The sequence below is a fragment of the Nomia melanderi genome, chromosome 13 (genome assembly GCF_051020985.1).
Source record: "Nomia melanderi isolate GNS246 chromosome 13, iyNomMela1, whole genome shotgun sequence".
Taxonomy (NCBI): Eukaryota; Metazoa; Arthropoda; class Insecta; order Hymenoptera; family Halictidae; genus Nomia; species Nomia melanderi.
The window spans coordinates 5176478-5196656 of NC_135011.1; the positions used below are offsets into that span (position 1 = coordinate 5176478).

The window sequence follows — 20179 nt, forward strand, 5'->3', positions numbered from 1 at the left end:
GAGCTGCAAACTAAAACAATCAAGAAAGTGAAACGATTACTTCGATATAAATGTTTACGGCGTCGGTTTAAGGATCGATTTCACTGGTTGCGAATATGATACGATCATTCACGTAACATAAAGAATTATAAATATCTATTAAATGTTCTTCAAATTTACTAATACCTTATTCTCTTCGTAAATAGGCTACTTCATACATTAAACAATTTCCTAAAAAAAATCTAACGTGACAAACTCGCGAAACAATCCCGAGTTTCTTTTCAATAATCGAATACTCCTTCACAATGTAACTATTCACGATAATTCGTTAATTTTAAAGATGCACGAGCTGAATTCTCGGTACAAAATTGTTCAGAATGCACGTTACGCAACATAAAGAATTATAAATATCTATTAAATGTTCTTCAAATTTACTAATACCTTATTCTCTTCGTAAATAGGCTACTTCATACATTAAACAATTTCGTAAAAAAATCTAACGTGACAAACTTGCGAAACAATCCCGAGTTTCTTTTCAATAATCGAATTCTCCTTCACAATGTAACTATTCACGATAATTCGTTAATTTTAAAGATGATAATTTTAAATTTCGAAATGCACGTTACGCGAGAAAGATATTCCAAAAATTCCGAAAAATTCCTTCGGAGAATAGGTTGAGATATTTGCCGGCGGTTGTTCAGCGCGAACGCCTCGAAGCTTATTTATTTTCCCACGAGGCGCGAACAAATTTCACGGCTTTTCAGGTGAGCCGGGTCCCACCGTTTCTATGAGTTCTTTCAATGAGAGTCTAGCTAGCCACCGGCTGCGGTGTTCGTATATTGTTTATACACGCGCGGCGTCTTATTACGTCCTCATTTCACGAAGCTGCCGCCGCCGCCGCCGCCGCCGCCGCTGCCTCTGCGCGGCTGGGACTGGATGAGTAATTAAGGAACGTGCAATTAGGGACATTCTACCCGAAATGAGTAATGAGTTTCAACCGGTGGATGACACAGGTAACGCAAACACGGGAAATTCGCGAGACCGCTCTCCGGCATCGAGGCGCAGACAGACTTTTCGACTACCCGTCGCGACGCGTCTCGTGTCTCGCAAATGGACAGTAGTGTATAATGGCGTGAAAGTAGTAGAAAATGCTGGTAAGAGTAACGGGAAATGTTACAAGTTGGGGATTAATGACTGACGTTCCGTTTTTTTCGTTCCTGAAAATTCATTTGGGTATTTTTTTAGCGTGGGTAGTAGAGAACGGTAAGACCGATGGGAATTGTTTGACGCCAAGAATTAATAAATGAAGTTCTTTTTCTGTCATGAAGAATTTGTCATTGAAGTATTTTCGAGCGGATGTAGTAGAGAATGTTGGTAAGAGCGATGGGAATTGTTAGATGCCAAGAATTAAGAATTATAAGATGAATTATAAGAATTATGAGAATTATAAGAATTATAAGAATTATAAGAATTATAAGATGAATCAGTGCTAATGTTAGTAAATATTATTGGCCATGTTGTTATTATTATTATTCGAGTAGTGTAGTGAAATAATTAGTATATAAGTAATAATGTCAAGTAGGTAAGCAAGGTTGTGCGGCGTTCTTATCATTTTATCATCGTGTTAATCCCTTTAATCGTTCAGATAGTCGCCATTACTTTCAACAACGTTTTCTCAACGCGATACATTCCCTCTATGTCATATTCCAATAAAAACTTGTTCCTTTTGAAAAAGAGGGCAATTGCGGAGGACCATTAACATAGATAATTTCCGTATGTGTATCGGTTATATTACGATCCAGATAATATTAACCTATGAAACTAGGTGATTCTTCGAGCGTGAATACCCGAGAAGTCGCAACTCGAAGCGAATTAAATTAACATGACGAACACTTTACAGCGATACACGATAAACATTACCGACCTTACGATCCAATGGAATGCGAGCAAACGGACATAAAAACGAAGAAGCACTGAGAATGAACGTTGATCTCGCGTGTAAAATTAATTCCTCATCGTCGATCGACGGACGAAAGAGCCGAATCAACGATAAACATTATAATCAAAGTATATTTTCGAATGCATTAGTTCCACACTACCATGAAACTACGTTGTAAACAATTTTCTATCATCGGGAACGATCATCTTTTTATCAACGATGCGTCGTATGAGTTGCCAACGAGTTATGTCACTTGATCGCAGATAAACACCATCTTTCCAATTACAAGAAGTAATAAATTACATTCATCGAGATTTTAATCAACTCGGACCTTAGTATCTACGTTACTAAAGCAATTTGCTGTTTAAAGATTCCATTAAAAGGACACCTGCAACGATCCTATAATTAATAATTAATCGAATTAACAGGCCACGAAAATCTTGACCATTTTTCTGTAGTTATTCTTTTAAAGAAAAGCAACAACAATTATTCACTATTCGGCGTTACAATCTTTGCGTTACACTATTAACTCAGTTACGTGATTAAACATTTTGGTTCGACATCGATTATCTCGCATGTTACGATTGTTTTCAACTCAGAAGCGTCGGTCATCGGTAACTGACGTGGCACTTAACGCGTTAACGTCTGATAATAATTACTAATAAAAAGAAGATATACTATTGTCGTTTCGTTTTAGCCAGCAGTTTTACTGCTGAACAAGAACAAAACGCACACTTCTTGCAATCCTAACGTCATTTTGCAGTGTTGAGAAATACTTGTCAGATCGTCGCAGTCTCCTTCCCAACTGAATTGCCTGTATATTATCGCCAGCAATAAATTATATTATCGCCAGATCCGTTCGCATTATTCACCGGTGGAACGCGCCGCGGGCCGCATGCGCAAGTTTGCCCCAAGTTCTCGTTTTTTTTTTTTCTCTCCATTGGGCCCGACTTCCGTGGAAAACACGTTCATCACGTACTTTCGTGACCGCGTCGGGCGACGGGTAAGTATTCCTGACACTGAAAGTTCCCGCGATCGTTTTAATCGCCGGGAAAATACGTTATGCTCTTAGTTCAATTCATTCCGTTTTAGAAACTAAGCGACCCGTACTCGTAAAAGCATCGAAGCTGGAAAATACCGATGACGAGTAGTTTCACGAAGATTCCGGACAGTAGTAAATTATCGACTGAATGTAAACACGAGTGATAAACTTTTACTAATTATACTGTCACTGCTAATTGTATTTACTAAATACTATATATTAGTGGTGAATAGTTGGAATAATGTTCATGATAGTTTATAATAAATTACCGACTGAATGTAAACACGAGTAATAAACTTTCACTAATTATACCTTCATTCCTAATTGTATTTACTATTACTAAATACTGTATATTAGTGGTGAATAGTTCGAATAATATTCATGACAGTCTATAATAATTTATGATTTATAATGATAATAATAATAACTTAAGGTATTCATGTTGCAGTTCAGAAGAATGTACACTCTTTACAATTTATTGTCTCAGAATTTTTAACGAAGCTAGCTAATGAAACAGTCCTCTGAAAATATTATTACAATAAATAGTATTCCTTATGCGGTTATCGAGTATTAATGTCGAATTAATGGTAAATCGATACACCTGTGCCATAAGGTATCCATAAACGATGGAAAATAAAAGAATATAAGAGTTCGACGCTTGCTTTTATTTGTATCTCTTGTACTCAGCGAAACGATTATAAAAACAACAAAGATAAGAAGTGTGTATAACAGATAGGTATAAAACTAAATCCCTACTTCTTTATTGAATAAACATGAGGATTTACGTATTCAAGTTCGATTGAGTCCATCGTTCAAACAGCTTCATTTCATCATGCGTTACTCGCAAATATATTAATTCATGGATTACGATTAACATTAATTAATGTTAATCTTGAAACGTCCATAGATAGACGAATGGCTGAATATATAATAATGTTTATGAAAATCGTATCGCCGTGAAAATATCTATGTCCTCCGTTTAACTTTTCCAATCGTTCATTACTGATTAGGCATTCCATTCCGATTCCAGATTTTTCTCTCAGTTTAATACTGAATTAGAGCTTGAACATTCGATTCCCATTAACCTCCTGACGTATAATGTGATTCCGTTCACATCGATTGAAGGAAAATTCCATTTTTCAACGGAAAACAATATTTGATTAACAACGAATATTTGATTTCTTTGGAACAAAAGATTAATCATTATAACGAATCGTCGATTCTTCATTGAATTTGCGAACGCCGCACATTTTGCATACAATGACGCGCGAACTTGTTCACGAAACGGTGACACATTTATTTCTCCTAGCTACACATAAAACTACAAGCTTCGCGTTCGACTTAAACAGAATACATCGCAGAGAAACGAGAATGCAACGAAAATAGTTAAGTACACATCACATGATCAATCGTTAAATGCGAGTAATTAAATGCAAGAATCATCTATTCTGATGAAACTTCTTCATGTAAACCCGTATTTTCGTCAATACTCAATATTTAAAAAGATATTCGCCATTTAATTAGATTTCGAGAGACACTTAAATCCTTCACTACTACATCGAGAGTTCAAATTCGTCTAGGATCAATATTTCTCATCCTCCCTTAACAGATACTTTCTGACTATTCCTAAAATGTTTCACTCTCTCCAACGCCGTTCCAAAGACACAAACGAAATATCTCTCACAAATATCGCCCGTGATCAGTAAACCACGTCCAATACATCTTTCCATCGTCTAACCGTGCAAGTCGAAGTGTGTCACTACCATAAACTAAAAAACTTCAACAAGAAAACCCGACGCTCGTCAATCCTAGTAAACCATGGCGTTGCAAAATATTGATCCCAGGCGAATTTGAACTCTCGCCGTAGCGAAGTATGTAAGTATCTCTCGAAACTGGAAAATATCGAAACGTTAAGTATCCTTTCAAATACCGAGTGCTGTGGCAACAATAGCGAGACACAGGTCTTGTCTCCGCTCTAGATTCGTGAAATAAAAGTTTCATCAAAATCGATGATTCGCTCGCAGTAGCGTCTCCTTGGACGAACAGCCAAGGGAAAGGAACCTGTTTCTAAGCCAAAAGTTCGAGGAAAATAAAACCCGTCCGTTGAACCCTTAACATCGTGCAGGGTTGCTCCAACAGATTTCAGTTTAACGATCCGTGGCGACGCTTACGTGGCCATCTACTTTGTACCTCGTCTGGAATACCTCTGTGTACTCGTACCAGGTTCGCAATTGGTGTCGTTCTCACAGACATTGACGATACTCTCTTTGTTCCCTCTCTCTCTCTCTGTCTCTCTCTCGGTTGACTCTCTTGCTCGGTTGTTGCACTCTCTCTTTCTAGCTGCTTTCATTCTCTCCAGCTATTCGGCTCTCCCTTTCTGGACACGAAGCGTGTTATGCCCTCGGATATAAGCCAAGCATGGCAGGCAGGCTGCTACGCGCTGGGACAGACCTTGCTTTTGCGATTGCTACATGGGAGAGACACCGTGGCTCGGGTATATCTCGAACGGGGATATAGAAAACAGCTGCTCGGAGATCTGGAGAGAACACGCGGAGGAAACGTTCCGTTGAACCCTCGCTCAACCACCCCCCGCCTTGAGTTTTGACTTGTGCGAAGGATTTCGTGTTGCGATCGAGGCTTTCGTTCGTTGATTTTGCTTTTACTCGGTGTTACCGCGTTTTTTCATGGTGTCGGGGTATATTTGACATTTTATTTGTATGGAAAGTATTTTAAATTGAATTATTTTGTATTATTGTGGTTTTTCATTGTAGCGGAATGTATTTGGATGGTTGTATTATTAAGTTTAATTGTTTTATATTGTTATATCTTGTTTTGTAGTATTTCATTTGATATTTTTGTTTTGCGTATCGTGGTATATGATTTAGTTTCTTCAATTATTTTGTTTCTTCTTCAATTATTAGGGCACGGATGATTTTTTGGGAAACTGTTATGTAGATTAATTTATACTTTCTTTTTTTGTATTTTAATATTCAACAGGCAATTCTTCTTAATTCTAGGAAGACGAATGTAACTCTGCTACAAGATAAAAGTGAAAATGATGTTTCATTGCGTTTCACGAAATTTATGCATGGGTAACCAACTATTTTCGTGAAATTCGGAGTTATTTATAGGGAAACGAGAAACTTGGGATTCCGCGAAGCTATTTTAAAATTTCAAATGCCGCTCACGAGATTTATCGTTTTTATCCTTGCTTTATAAATATTTAACCAGGCATTTTCAAGTTTCTAAGAAAAATTGTTAGACTTACTTCTTCCACGTTACTGGCAATAATGGATGGTACACTTGATAATATTCCGGACTTTTTCCACATAGCGTTCATTCTCAAACGAAGAACACTTGCCGGAAATAATGATTGAAATACCAGCGGAATAGAATACAATACGAATGAATTCCTTCCGCGAGCGACTTAGAGACAAGAATGAAACAAATAAATTATGGAACATTCTAGGCAATCATTCTTACGTCATCATATTCCCTGTCATTTCACTTGATACTTCGGAACCAAGACTCGTTTGTAACATCGCAACTTTGTTGAGGAAAAACACATGCTGCCAATTCCCCCTTTTCCTTTCCCACTCACGGAATCCTTAAGCAACATCGATCCTATGCAATATTTATGTAAATTCGTGTAATGTATACTTCCGATCGTCAGGATCTGAAAGAACAGGTGTGCGCAGTTACGACAAATCATTTTCGAACGTCCCATTGTTCATCGTATCTGTCACCATTATTCAATTTCGGAAACCGACGGACAGTAATTTTCTCTTCTAACTATCCGACACGAGCCTCGCCGAAGCAGTGTGACGCAAACGGACTTTCTCTCGCCTCGATCGAAGCATAATCCGATGCAAAAATTCATGAGCTTGAATAAGACACCCTTCGCGAACGAGGATTTTTTATGCTTCCAAAAGCCCGTTTCCATGAGAAACCGAATACGAAGTCTCGAATACTAGAAAAGAGATAAACTACGTATCGATCACCTGTCATTTCAATAATCAAATTACAACCCTCGAATGACATGATATCTGCATCACGCAGAATTTCGAATAGCATGCCCAAAAATGTATTATTATCATAATAATGTATCATTATTATAATAATTTAGAATTATTATAACACGTACGTATAATATTGTATAATATTTATTACATAGTACAGTATCCCAACTGCACCGTTTCCTTTATGTATGCAAATCATTTCATTCGTTGGACTTCTGATTATAAGTTTCGTGTTACCTGCTTTTAAATAACGCGGAACCAATTAACCGTGTTACTTGAGGGGTGATTATGTTCGTTCGTAGCTTTCTAGTTTAGATATCGAAGTTTGAAGTCGATACTACAGCGGCATTCGATCAGGAAAAGTTCAACTTTAACCCCTTGCTTATGCTCATTATGAAAAAATTTAATCATAAAAGGAGGACGTCTGTCTTCAAATCTTCGTAAACTCATTTTTTTCCAAAAATCGATTTATACCAGTTAAAGAAACGACTCAAATCATACGAAGAGGGGTTAAATTAAGTCTGAAGTCGCCATTACAGCGGCATTCGATCGCGAAGAGTTAAATTTCAACCCCCTACTTATGATATTATAATTATAAAAAAATTTAATTATAAAAAATGGATGGCTATGTTTCATTGAAATTTTCGTTAACACATTTCTTTTAAAAAATGGACTTATACCACAAAAAAGGTTCAAACCATAGGGCATTTTTAGCAAGACGACCGTTGGTATTGAATTTGCAGGTTGCTTCCTTGTTCCTTGAACTTCTTGAACGCGTGCCTTCAGCGGAACAGTTATCGGAAGAACTTTCCCGGATGAGGAGGGTGCCAACCCCCTTCCAGAAAAGTTTTAACCATAGACCGAAGGTCCCCGATAAAAATACAATTGAAACATATTCCCCGAAGTTTATCGTTGCCCGTAATTCACCGAAACAATTTAGATCAGTGGACGAGCGATCACTTTTTTTTTTCCTCGTGCAGCTGAATCGATCGCCCGAAGCACGAATAATAGAACTCAACGAGTTATTTATCGGTGACTGTTCAACCTCTTTGCGATCTTGAATTATTTTTATTCGGACAGGAGCGAGTTAAAGCAGAATGCGTTCAATGGCGGGCGAATAGATGCGAAAGGGAATCGAAACGATGGGGGAAGGGTTAATAAGCTTCGCAGACGGGACAATTAGCGACTGAGAACCTACTTATCATTTGTGATTGAAAAATTTGGTTTGGAAAGCTATATAATCATAGGAAATAAATGTATGTGATTAGATATGATATATAGCAGTAAGTAATACGATACGATGCAGACGATAAGGATGAATGTATATGAAATTAAAAAGTATTGTTTTGCCATGTGATAAGGAGTTAAATTATTGTTGCTATTATCAAAGTACAACTTTTGAAGAAAATATACATTTGTAGAGGAAACCATAAGACAAGTGGTAAATATAACAATGCTTCTTGGTTCATAATGAATTATAAGTAACAGAGGAATATTTAACAGAGAAAGTAAATGGTTGGTTCGTGGTCATGATAAGCAGTGAAATGTTTAGTCAGCAATGAGTCACTAAGTCACACATAGTTGAGGATAATCAGCAGGCTGGAATTGTAATCAAACTAAAAGCGAATTTAAAAGAGAACTAAAAGTGCCCGTTGTTGTTCTAGAAAAACGTTCTATTCTCCGATAAATTCTGTCTTACATGCCCCACCATAAACATGTTAACAATATAAAAAGTAACATTGTATACCTCCACAGTCTCCAGAATAATTTCCTTCATATATAAATTAATTAATATTTAAATATGATAATATACATTTTTACGTAATTTATTCATATATCCAGTTCTCTGTCCAGGATATCCAATCAATAACTTCCTTCTTCTTTTCAATTATTTCATATAATTTATCACGATAATTTACGAGCCATTTACCTTGAAAGTCTGCACATCGTTTGTTCTCTCGAACAGGTGTGCTAATTATTGCATAATAAAATTTAACAAGTTTATAATTTTATAAACATTCCTCGAATCGATTAACGTTCGCCAATATTTTTAATTTGATTCAAAGGCAAACCATTAACAGTAGAACTACCGTGTCAGTCAAAATGATTGGTTTTGATGTTTTTGTTCCGCAATTATTGATATCTGAAAGGCATTGAATATTCAAAATTATCTTGAAAATCAATAGTTTTACTTGACTACTATAACGAATGTCTGAAGAAACTGAAAATAATCTATTGTCACAATTTTTATAGGAATTATATATTAATCGTATTAAATACACGGTAGCTCTAGTGTTAAATACCTCGATGTATGAACGAATCAGCTTACAAAGTACCATTTTAGAAAGAAAAACGGTTCATGTATAATTGAAAGACACGAGAGTAATGGATTTCAGTACGATAACGAATTATCGTAGCCACGGTGTACATCGGGCGTGTATCCGGCTCGATCGACGTGCTGTCCGGCAGCCAAAATGGCGGACGGTCGGTCGTGCTCAAGGAAACATCGAAAATATGAATTCTCCTTTCCCTGTTTCCTCCTTTTATTTTTTGTCGTAACGGGAACAGCGGCGCTGACGTGGCTCGCGATGGGGTTCAAAGAAATAGTATTTATAGGATCGAAATTGAATCAGGCCGCCGTTGAATCGGAGCTGTTTAAATATAATACACCTCGAGAAAGCGTGCTCGATCTTTTTAACAGTGCTGTCAGACGCGCTGGATCGATCGTTGTCAATTAACCGGCTCCCTCGAATTTTCCTCTCGCGAGCTTCCCCGTGAAATTCGGACATTCCGTTCGCGTGTCTTGCACGGTAAAGCCACGGTTACTTAAACGCCACGTCGATTCATCGATTAACCGAATTACGTCGGGCGTTGATGCAACGTCAAATTTTAAAACCGCTCATTTGACGATCGTAGTACGTTCGGTGTTAACGTACTAGGTTTGCGGAGATTTATTTTATAATTTATTCTATCGTTCCTAGAAGAACGTTCGAGATTTGATATATTTGGAGATTCGAAACTTAAGAACAGACAATTGGCGTATATATTTCAATTCCATCAAGCAAAATCGACGAGAATATTTATCAAATAATATTTATAAATTCCCGCGCAGTCTAGCATTACAGAAAAATACTCTGCAATACTCTGTTCAAGGATGTTGCGTTCGAGGAAACATTGTACTAGTGAAATAGCAACCAGGTGAAACATTCGATAATACTTCATTGGAAATTATTACATTTTAAGATTGTATTATCTACAGGAACTTCAGGTTATTCCAATTTTCCGTCCGCGTAATCGCCAACTAATTACGCAATTTGCAAGTAGTATGAGCTTGCTTTTGCATCAGGAGGAAATAACTCATAACGAAAATGTAGAATGAATATTTCGCCTCTCGAAAGTATTTCACCGTGTTAAATCGTATTTTTGGCAACGGGGGAAGCGTATGCACGAATTGCATCTATATAATGCAATGAATAGTCACTGGAGAATGTAATTCTAAGGATTCCAAGCGTTTCAGCGGCTCCAAGTTAAATAAGAAATAGTTCTGGGGGGAATATATCGTCGCAAAGCAAGATGTATTTCGTGTACGAAAATAGAACAGTTTTTGACCCCAGGACGACTTCCGCTCGGTTGGAGTCCTGCCCCGTCCTCTCAGATCTGCCACCCCCTGCCCCAACCCCGTAGATTTTATCAGGTTTGAATTAGGTGGGTTTGTGCCGAGCGAGGGAAAGCTCGAGGGAAAAAAATCGTGTTGCCTATAAAAATACTATGGTGGCCCTCGTGAATAGGGGCGAACCGGGTAATGACGCGTGAGTAATCGAAACTCAGGAGCGATAGAAAATTTCGGATAAGAAAGATATCAAAAGCTGACGCGGTAAAAATTCTACATAGATTTCCCATCGCGTGTTTCGCCTTCAACGATACGTATGTAACGATAATTTAACTTTGAAGATGCAGAAAAAGAGAATTCTTTGAAAGAACATATGAAGGAAGACTGAATTCTCCGAGGCAAATGAAGTATAGGTTTAAATGAAACGTTGTTTTGTAGTTGTATAAATGGAGTAGCATGAAAATAAAAGCAAAGCTCGGAAACTTGAAAGCTCAAAAATGTCTACAAAGCTCCAAACTTTACCCAGCCTCTAAAATTGAACAATTTACAATAATACTTCACTCAAATCGCTACACGTTCCATCAATTTCCCACCACAACCATCCCCAACATGATAATAACAGCGCACGCGAATGAAGGATAAGAAGAGGAAGAGAAACATTAGATTAACGAAAAAATGTCGGGAACTATTAAAAAGAAACAATATAACAAAGCCCATCAACGGTACGATCACTAAATTATTTCCCGCCATTCCAACGACTCCGAGCACAACCGTTTAGCAGAGACAAACCCCCGCGTTCCCCGATAACAAAAATCGTTAATAAACATAGCCGGGCACTTCGGCAAACTCCGTTGAAGCTTTTATTCCCTTAGATCCTGCAAATTTACGCGCGCTATAAACGCGTAGAACCGACAATATGGAGGTAACATTTCAGCCAAAGAAGCAGTCATTTGCGTCATGAAAGTGCCTGAACTGTGCAGAGTAACCGTAGAAGAGGGAGAAAGGGGGAGAGAGAGAGAGAGAGAGAGAGAGAGAGAGAGAGAGAGAGAGAGAGAGAGAGAAGGAGAGAGAGCCTTCCATTCCTATTACAAAATCCTGTGTTTTATGGGAGAATAAAATACGAAGATAACTCAGTATATAGAGAGACTTGTCCTTTTTGGCGTTAATGACGTCTGGGAGGGGGGGAGCGTAGGGCTAGCAACGGGTCTCCGTGCAACGGCGACCCGTATCGCGGCTCAACAACGGTCGGGATCGTGGCGCCACCATTTTGGCGGCTGATTGATGGTCGTCCTAATGACTCCTCTTGCAAATCGTCGTGGAAATCGTCCATCCTCGTGACTCACTCGGGGGAAAAGCAATATACAGTATATTGTCACCGGGCAACCGGACGTTACTTGCGCGTTACACGAGGCTGGATAGCATACCGGGTGTCCGAAACCACCGATCAATACTCGAACTCGAGCCAGCCCAGCTCGTACGTCACCGAAAAATTCTTGGACCGACCTATTTGCGGTACGAAGCTTCCTCGGTTTTCTGTTTTACGGCTGACGGAGAAAACTTGATTTAAATACCTTGATACGATTGTGGTTTACCGCGGGAGATTTTTTATATATTTGGAAACGTTAACAGCTGAATTTGTATGTGGTGGTATTATTATTTTGGAGATGATCGTGGCGGACACTGAAACGTGTAGCGATTGGAATGAAGTAGGATTGAAAGTAGTTGATGTTTGGAGGCTTGGCAAAGTTTCGAGCTTTGTACAGGTTTTTTAAGTTTTGAGCTTTCGAGCTTTTCAGCTTTCCCATTTTTGAATTGCCAAGTTTCTAAGTTTTCAAAACTCCGAGTTTTTGGGTTTCCGAGTTTCCGAGTTTCCGAGTTTCCAAGTTTCCAAGTTTCCAAGTTTCCAGGTTTCCAGGTTTCTAAGTTTCCAAGTCTCCAAATTTCCAAATTTTCAAGTTTCTAAGTCTCGAATTTTCCAACTTTCCAAAACTCCAAATCTCCAATTTTCCAAGTTTTCAACTTCCCAAGTCTCCAAATTTCCAAAATTTCAAGTTTCTAAGTCTCCAATTTTCCAAATTTTCAAATTTCTAAATCTCCACTTTTCCAAATTTTCAAGTTTCCAAATTTCCAAGTCTCCAATCTTCCAAGTTTTCGAGTCTCCAAGTTTCCAACTCTCCAAGTCACCAAATTTTTAAGTCATACGGAAAATCAATTTTTACGAGAAAACAGCCGTATTACTCTAAAAATGAATAAAATTCAATTGCACCACTACACAAGGTACTCTGTTGTTATTTCTGTATACTGAAAGTACTGCAGACATACACTCAAAATACAGAAACGATAAAAAGAAGCGTACATAAATATTTTTTCCGCGTATAGATAAAGCACAGTTCGATACTGGTTTATCTGAGAGATTTTAAAATTGTGAGATCAAACGAATTTGTAAACGATCGTAAGGAACAAAATAAAATAACAAATGAGTCAGAGGATTCGTGATACGACGTGTTTACTGTTTTATAGTTGGAGATGGACACTTTGAAATTTTTTTTCAGTGACTACCGTAACACAAATATGGCCGTAACTCGTTAAACATGACGTTATGTCATAGGGATGTGTTTATATGAATTTCTTTTATCATCATTTTCATGCACTGAATGTATCTCCGCTGTATATGTCGCAAAAAAAAACACCCGGTACGTAAACTGAGTGAAATGTAAACCAATTTAGCAGCGGATCTACATGTAGTTTATCTCTAAAATTCGTTCTCACAAACAAAGGGTGGAACGTCTGTTTAGATTGTGGATAAAACGAGCATTCTTTGACAACTTCCGGCATGTTAAGCATTTTCATAATGCCTAATTATTACATTATTCAATTTATTACGTGCTAAGCAATTTTCTTAAGCAGTACCACCTACAAATGAATGTAAATAACATGTACTTATGACAAATAATACTTCTATCAAATTACTTTCCTTTCTATTTAAAAACATAAATAAAACGAAGCTCTTGAAAATATGAATACACATAAACTTAAGAACAGATTACAGATTATTAACATAGTCTTCAAATACATATAATAAAATAATATTTGCTAATACAAATCTTTTATTAGAAGATGCTTGGAAAGTAAAATATGATGAAAAATCATATATTTATAATTCTTTCTAATGAAACGTATAATTCCATGAAACACTAATAACTTAAATCCACAAATGATTGTATATTCTATTAACAAACTGTAAATATCTATGAACATTCATACTGCCGTACATTAACGTCCAAAACACGGAACAGACCGCAATAACAATTAATATTTGATCAGAGAACCACTTAAAAAACCAGTTCCTTTACAACAGAATGTTATTGTTCCCGGGCAAACTGTTTTCCAAGTGATTCTTCCACTCTAAAAATAAGATTGATGACTAACATGACTGAAACTTTGGAATTGATGGGGCGTTATCGAAATGGAAGAAACACGTCCATAAGCTGTGCAGAACGAAGCCCTTCGTTCTTCCAACTATGGTTCGCTATTTCCCATAGTTCAAACGTTGTTTTACACGTTGCCAGAAGCAACGAGCAGTAAATCACAAACAGAAACAATAAGACAATAAGAAACTTTCTCGAATCTGTTAACCGTAAATCGAAGTTGCATTACACGCGCGCCGACATTGAACTTGGAACAGTTTCAAAACGTTAATTACACGGCTTCGTACACAAGAAATCTCTGAATGCACAATCCTGAGAATTATGGAGATGACCGGCGGAATCGGCGAACGAATTTCAACATTAATGAATTTCCATATGAGTTTTGCTTTTATAATACGCCGGAATTGAAACGGAGTCGAGATAAAATTTAAGGAATCGGAATAATATTATGATTGTCTCGGACGAGGTATCGCGATTGCGCTGAGACAAGTGGAACGAAATAAGGAATGCAATATTAATGGAGGATAAATTTCACGGGAACGTATCGCTTCTAGGTCATCCCTTTCCCACAAGATTCAATATTTCTACAAGATAAAGATTGAATGTATGAGCGATTGGGCAATTCGACGTAAAGCGAAGCGGCACCGTGATGCACTACAACTTCGCAGGCGTTTTCAGTGGATTTATGGTTGGCCAATGAAAGGGAGACGATCATTACGCAAATGGATAGAACAAGCGGAAAAGTACACGTATTATTAACGTCTGATGCGGTTCTACTGTCACTGCTACCCGGTGTCGCTAAAAATACGCCACTGTAAATATAAATTCTGAAGAAGCTTTGGGACGCCGTTGCCGATACGCGATAGCTCCACTTTTGTAAGAAGTTCTAGTTCAGTGGAATGCAAAGTGATCGACTGTGAAGAGAAACTTAAAAGTATTCGGTTAATCGAGAAATCGAACTAATAATGGCATTATGCATCTTATACAGAATCTTGGCAAATGTATCATTTGAAAATGAAATCATCGCGAAAGGGAACAGAAGAATATGTTGGATATTCATCGAGAATTTTAGATATTTGATTAATCTAAAAATAGAAGTAATAATGGCATTGTATATTTTATATGGAAGTTTGGCAAATGTATCATTTGAAAATGAAATCATCGCGAAAGGGAACAGAAGAATATGTTGGATATTCATCGAGAATTTTAGATATTTGATTAATCGAAAAATGGAAGTAATAATGGCATTGTATATTTTATATGGAAGTTTGGCAAATGTATCATTTGAAAATGAAATCATCGCGAAAGGGAACAGAAGAGTATGTTGGATATTAATCGAGAATTTTATATATTTGTTTGTCTACAAGGTTTCTAACTATTACGAAACCTAAATGTTTGTTGTAAACAGTATGAATATGAAAATGTAAATGAAATTACAATGTGACATTATATTAAGCGAATATTAACCCGAATTCCTCGTGAAATTTAGAACATCCATCTGACGGTCTACGAAAAACTTCTACTTCACGCCAATTTATCACAGAGTTGGAAGCTTCAAGCTAACATTCTCTGAATATCATCAAATTATTACCCGTGTTTATTTAACGCTCGGTTTACGGAGCGCGTCAATTCGACGTAAATTGAATTTTATAAAGATTATTTGGTAAATAATGAGGTCGACTTCGATTGACGCAATTCCAAGAGTGTATATCCTGATTGTCTATCTTTAAACCTTCGATTCACAAGATCTAAATCAGCGAACATCGGTTATTCTAGGAACAATAGAACAAGCTGCTTAATAAACGTCCGTAAATTAGCAGTCACTAATAAAAATTCATATTAGAATAGATAAATGAATAAATAAATATAACGTTGTACTTAAGATAGCATAATATTAATAAACAAATAAATTCCCAACTAAATACAAGATCGTATAGTACTCGAGAAAGCATAATATTGATAAAAAAATTCATTTCCAACTAAATATAAGATCGTACAGTACTCGAGAAAGCATAATATTAATAAAAAGATTAATTTCCATTAACAAACAAATCAATTCAATGAAGTGTTAACTCCACACCCGCCTCCGACCACTTGCGCAACCGCCAAATTCAAGATTCCATCGCAATAAGTAAAAGTAGCTAAGGGTTGAAAATTCCGATAAGACTTCTCAAGCTCCTTGTAACGAACGACACGTCGCCGTTTCAAAACTTTTCACCCGGATAATCATTTTAATGGCCCTCGCTCGATAAAAATTCGAAGCACGTTCGAAAAGTGTGCGCGAGACGGAGAAAGAGGCAGAGAGGCAGGGAGGAAAAATAGAAGAAAAGAGGGAAAATAGAAAAAAAAAGAAGTACACGGTCCCGAAGCTCCATAAAAGTCGGTGACTCACAAACTTATCAGTGGGGAAGAGATTACGATCAGCAGGCACGGAACGGCCTCCTATTAAGCTCATAACTCGAAGACAAAGTAGAAGAATTCGTGCCGTGTGCTCGGCTCGTTACAACGTAATTAAGCGTCGTTTCACTTTCGCCCTCAAGTTCGATTCTCCTTCACCCCTTCCTGCTGCCGCTCCCCCTCCTGCTGCTCCTCCTCGTCTGCGGAGCAACTTTGTGAACCGGCGTCAAAGGTGCGCGGGTCCGGCTAATTAAGAATGCATTTGCGATAACCGCGCTCATTCTTTTAACGAATTACTACAAGATAATATGCCTGTCGAACGCGAAACTTCCGAACCGTAATCGGATTCGACGCGATTTTTTCCAACGACCGGGTGGAACTTTTTCCTTTTTCATTGGCGAAGGGAACCTGGTGCGAATTATATACCTTTAAGCAACTGTTTAGCCTGGCTTAAGGGTTCTGTTCTGTTCTATTGCTGCTACTTTTGTTGATCTGATGCTTAACTCTTAGGCAATCTCTATGAAGGACCATGATTATAACTTTTCTCATTAACTTCAACCCTTTGTGCTTCGGAAGTGTTTTACTGGGAATACTCAGCGTTTTCTAATGAGATACAGACGACATTTTCTGAAGAACTTGACAAGAAGTCGCGTAGGAATCGAGGAATTATTTTATTTCGATATTTTATTGATTCGTTATGTAAAGTTTGATGTTAAATACGAAATTTTACGATTTTCCTGTCAAATCTGTTGGCGACTGAGCCGCCTTCGGAGTACAAAAGGTTAATTGAAGTCGTTCAACTGATTTAATTAAAGCACTGCTTTATAAGGGCAATATTATTATTGGATTGTGAAGGTAAATATTATTATTTACTTGAGAAAATAATGAAAGATGTATAGATAATTTAATTTATATACTCATTTGGAAATGTGTACGTCGAACAGTACTTGATTGTTCACGAGGACAATGTAACTAAATGTATCTACAAAACTGTATAATACTTCTGAAGGTTTACAGTTTTATAGGAATAATGAGAAAGAAAATTTTATTAGCGGTACTTCAATTATGTGCTTCCTTTTTACGTCTGAGAAATTTAAAATTCTTCCCCAGCGAACGATGGCTCCCTTTGATCTTAAATCCAATAATGTGCAACATTGTAAACATTTATGTGTATGTGCAATTATCCACATTGCTACGTATAAATTACATTTGTGCGAATTACCAATAAGTATGGAGATGCACGCAAGGTTTGCGTGAAATTTGTACACGCGGTAATTACAGTAATTACGCATTACCGTGCGTCGTAGAAATTGGAATAAAAAGCAGCCTTGTTCATCTGAAAAAAGAAAGACTAACGTGTACAAGGTGAATGTTATGAATGACCCTCGCGCGCCAAACGTAGGGTCATTTTCGCCCAGATGTGGCTGCTTGGATATTTATTTATTCATTTATGCAATTATGCGTATACGTAGTTGCTGTACACAAGTGCATAGAAATTTTATGCGCGATGCTTTCTTGAAACCCGTGTACAATGGAAAAATTGCATGAGCGTCGAAAAAAGTAACTTGTAACGAATATCATTATATGAAGTATTTCTTTTTTTAAAATCGCAAATCAATCGACGTTCTTTAAACCTTTCTCAGAAAATGTAACTGCTTCCATAGTAATTATAAATATAATACAATATGTAAATAATTATTACTTAAATTTGCAACTTTCATGTAGAGTTATGTTATACAAATAAATTAACTAATTATAATAAATTAACACCAGTGCTAATTTCATATATTTTATCTTGGAGACTTCATAATTTTCGTAATTATAAACATTTCATTCTACCACGATCAATTTAATCTATCTAAAGATGAAATACGTATTTTAAGCGTTAATAATTTGTTCTTCAATATGCTGGTATCTATAACCAGAATCGTAGTTAAGGGATTAACAGTAGCTAACTACCCTAAGTTTCAAACGCTAAATCGAAGAACATTTGTAGACAAGACTGTAATTGCCAACGTCGAATTTCTCAGTAGAAGGGAGAAAGTTATCTAACATTACGTCGAACGTTATGTCAGAATGATGTCATCGTTCAATATTATCAGTATTACAGATGACTGTTATTACCGGCGACAGCTTACAAATAGAAAATCGCACTTAACCCTCGAGTTCTCGGTGACATCGCGTTGAAACCACGTACTTCGATATCAGTGAAATACGAACAATCTTTTTCCCAGTTAAAATATCATTTTCTATAGAAATATATAATTCTGTCAAAAATAATAAGCTCGCTAAACGCGTATCGTGGAAATGAATAAAAGGGTTGAATTGTATACTACAAAACAAGAATAGAGAACGACGATTGTTCGGTATTCCTGCAAACAGTGTTTCCAGCTAGAGCTGTGAATTATAAATTCGCCTTCACGTTCTCCAAACTTTTTGTTAATTAACGAATACGTAAATGCCCGCATGAATTACCGATGCCTAGCAATAACACTTGACGCCGTTATAAAGGAACGGCGAACGGGATTATTGGCCGGCCTAATAAAAAGGACGTTGATACAACCATTACAGCCGTGAAAACGCCCTTAACGCGGGGATATCCGTAATGAATACGTCGAAGTTGAAAACGAGCAGGAATAACAGCGCCCGCGCGATCTTTAATACTTTTATTATTGAACGGGCCGGCGACCGCGCTCGATATTTCCGACAGATCCGCGGCCGCTATTTGCATAAATACTTATCCGCGCGTCGCGCGAGTTTATTTATTACTTTAATCGGAAGACGGATTCCCATTAAGGGTAGACAGCGCCTAGAGAGGTTCTAAATATAGGTAAACTTTTAGGAATTCTTTTCGCTGATAACCTTTCAGCGGAAACTCCAGACATTTTCTGGATGTGTAACTGCAATCTGCTTTGTATTCATATTTTCTCTGAGCGAAAACGCTGCAAAATGGCACAGTTATTAATTTGGGTTAACACTAGAATTAACTTATTAGTCAGAATGATTGGTCTTTTTGTTTCGCAGTTATCGCTACCTTGGAAACATTGAATATTCGAAATGATTTGGATAATAAGTCGCTTCATTTGAATACTGTAACGGATGTCTGAGGAAAATCGAAAAGTTCTGTTAAGAGTGGAGAAACTGACACATCCGAAGACAAATTCTTGTGGATTTATAAAGAGAAATGTATTATCTAAAATGTAGCGTGCGGATTATTCGAAATTTTAATTATTATGGGAATGACAATCATTTCAAGTCCGACAACCTGTTTTCACCCCTAAAAATTAGCTTCAAATGTTTGTATAAAATTAAATAATTCAGTTGAATCTTGTTATTTGTAAATATTAGAAGAATTTAAACACTGATTGTAGAATCGGTTGAATTTTAATTAATGTAGAATATTTTATAATAATTAAGTATTTGAAACATTTCTTAATAACAAGGACTTTCAGCTAAGAAGGTATTGATACGAAGGAATTGAAATTTGAATAATTTTGAATTGTAAATCGTTTCGCGAGTGAAGCGGCGGCGGGGGGGGGGGTTAATTTCTTATTTTATACGGTTGACAACGTAATCCTTTTGTATTAGGTAACAGCGTAAGTTGCGTCATCGTTCCCCGAACGCCTATTGTCTCCGGAAACGGGGTTTACCATGAAAATTTATAAGTTTCTTCGTTTCGCCTGAGTGAACAATAAAGACTCTCAAATGTACTATGACCTATTCTTAATTAACAATTACAACGAATGCGGTAACTTTCGATTTACT

At 37.1% G+C, this 20179-nt stretch overlaps 1 protein-coding gene across 2 annotated transcripts in view; it reads right to left on the minus strand.

Moving 5' to 3' along the window:
* The window catches only part of LOC116431608 (uncharacterized), a 45222-nt gene that overhangs the window by 9405 nt on the left and 15638 nt on the right, over positions 1 to 20179 (minus strand). Inside the window, exon 1 of one of the 2 annotated variants that reach the window (XM_031987283.2) lies at positions 2652 to 2724. The exons of the other annotated variant lie outside the window; for it this stretch is intronic. Within the exon in view, the coding sequence (XP_031843143.1) occupies positions 2652 to 2674 (23 nt within the window). The 5' untranslated portion in view covers positions 2675 to 2724. Of the gene's footprint in view, positions 1 to 2651; positions 2725 to 20179 lie in introns of those variants that run through there. 2 annotated transcript variants of the gene reach the window in all.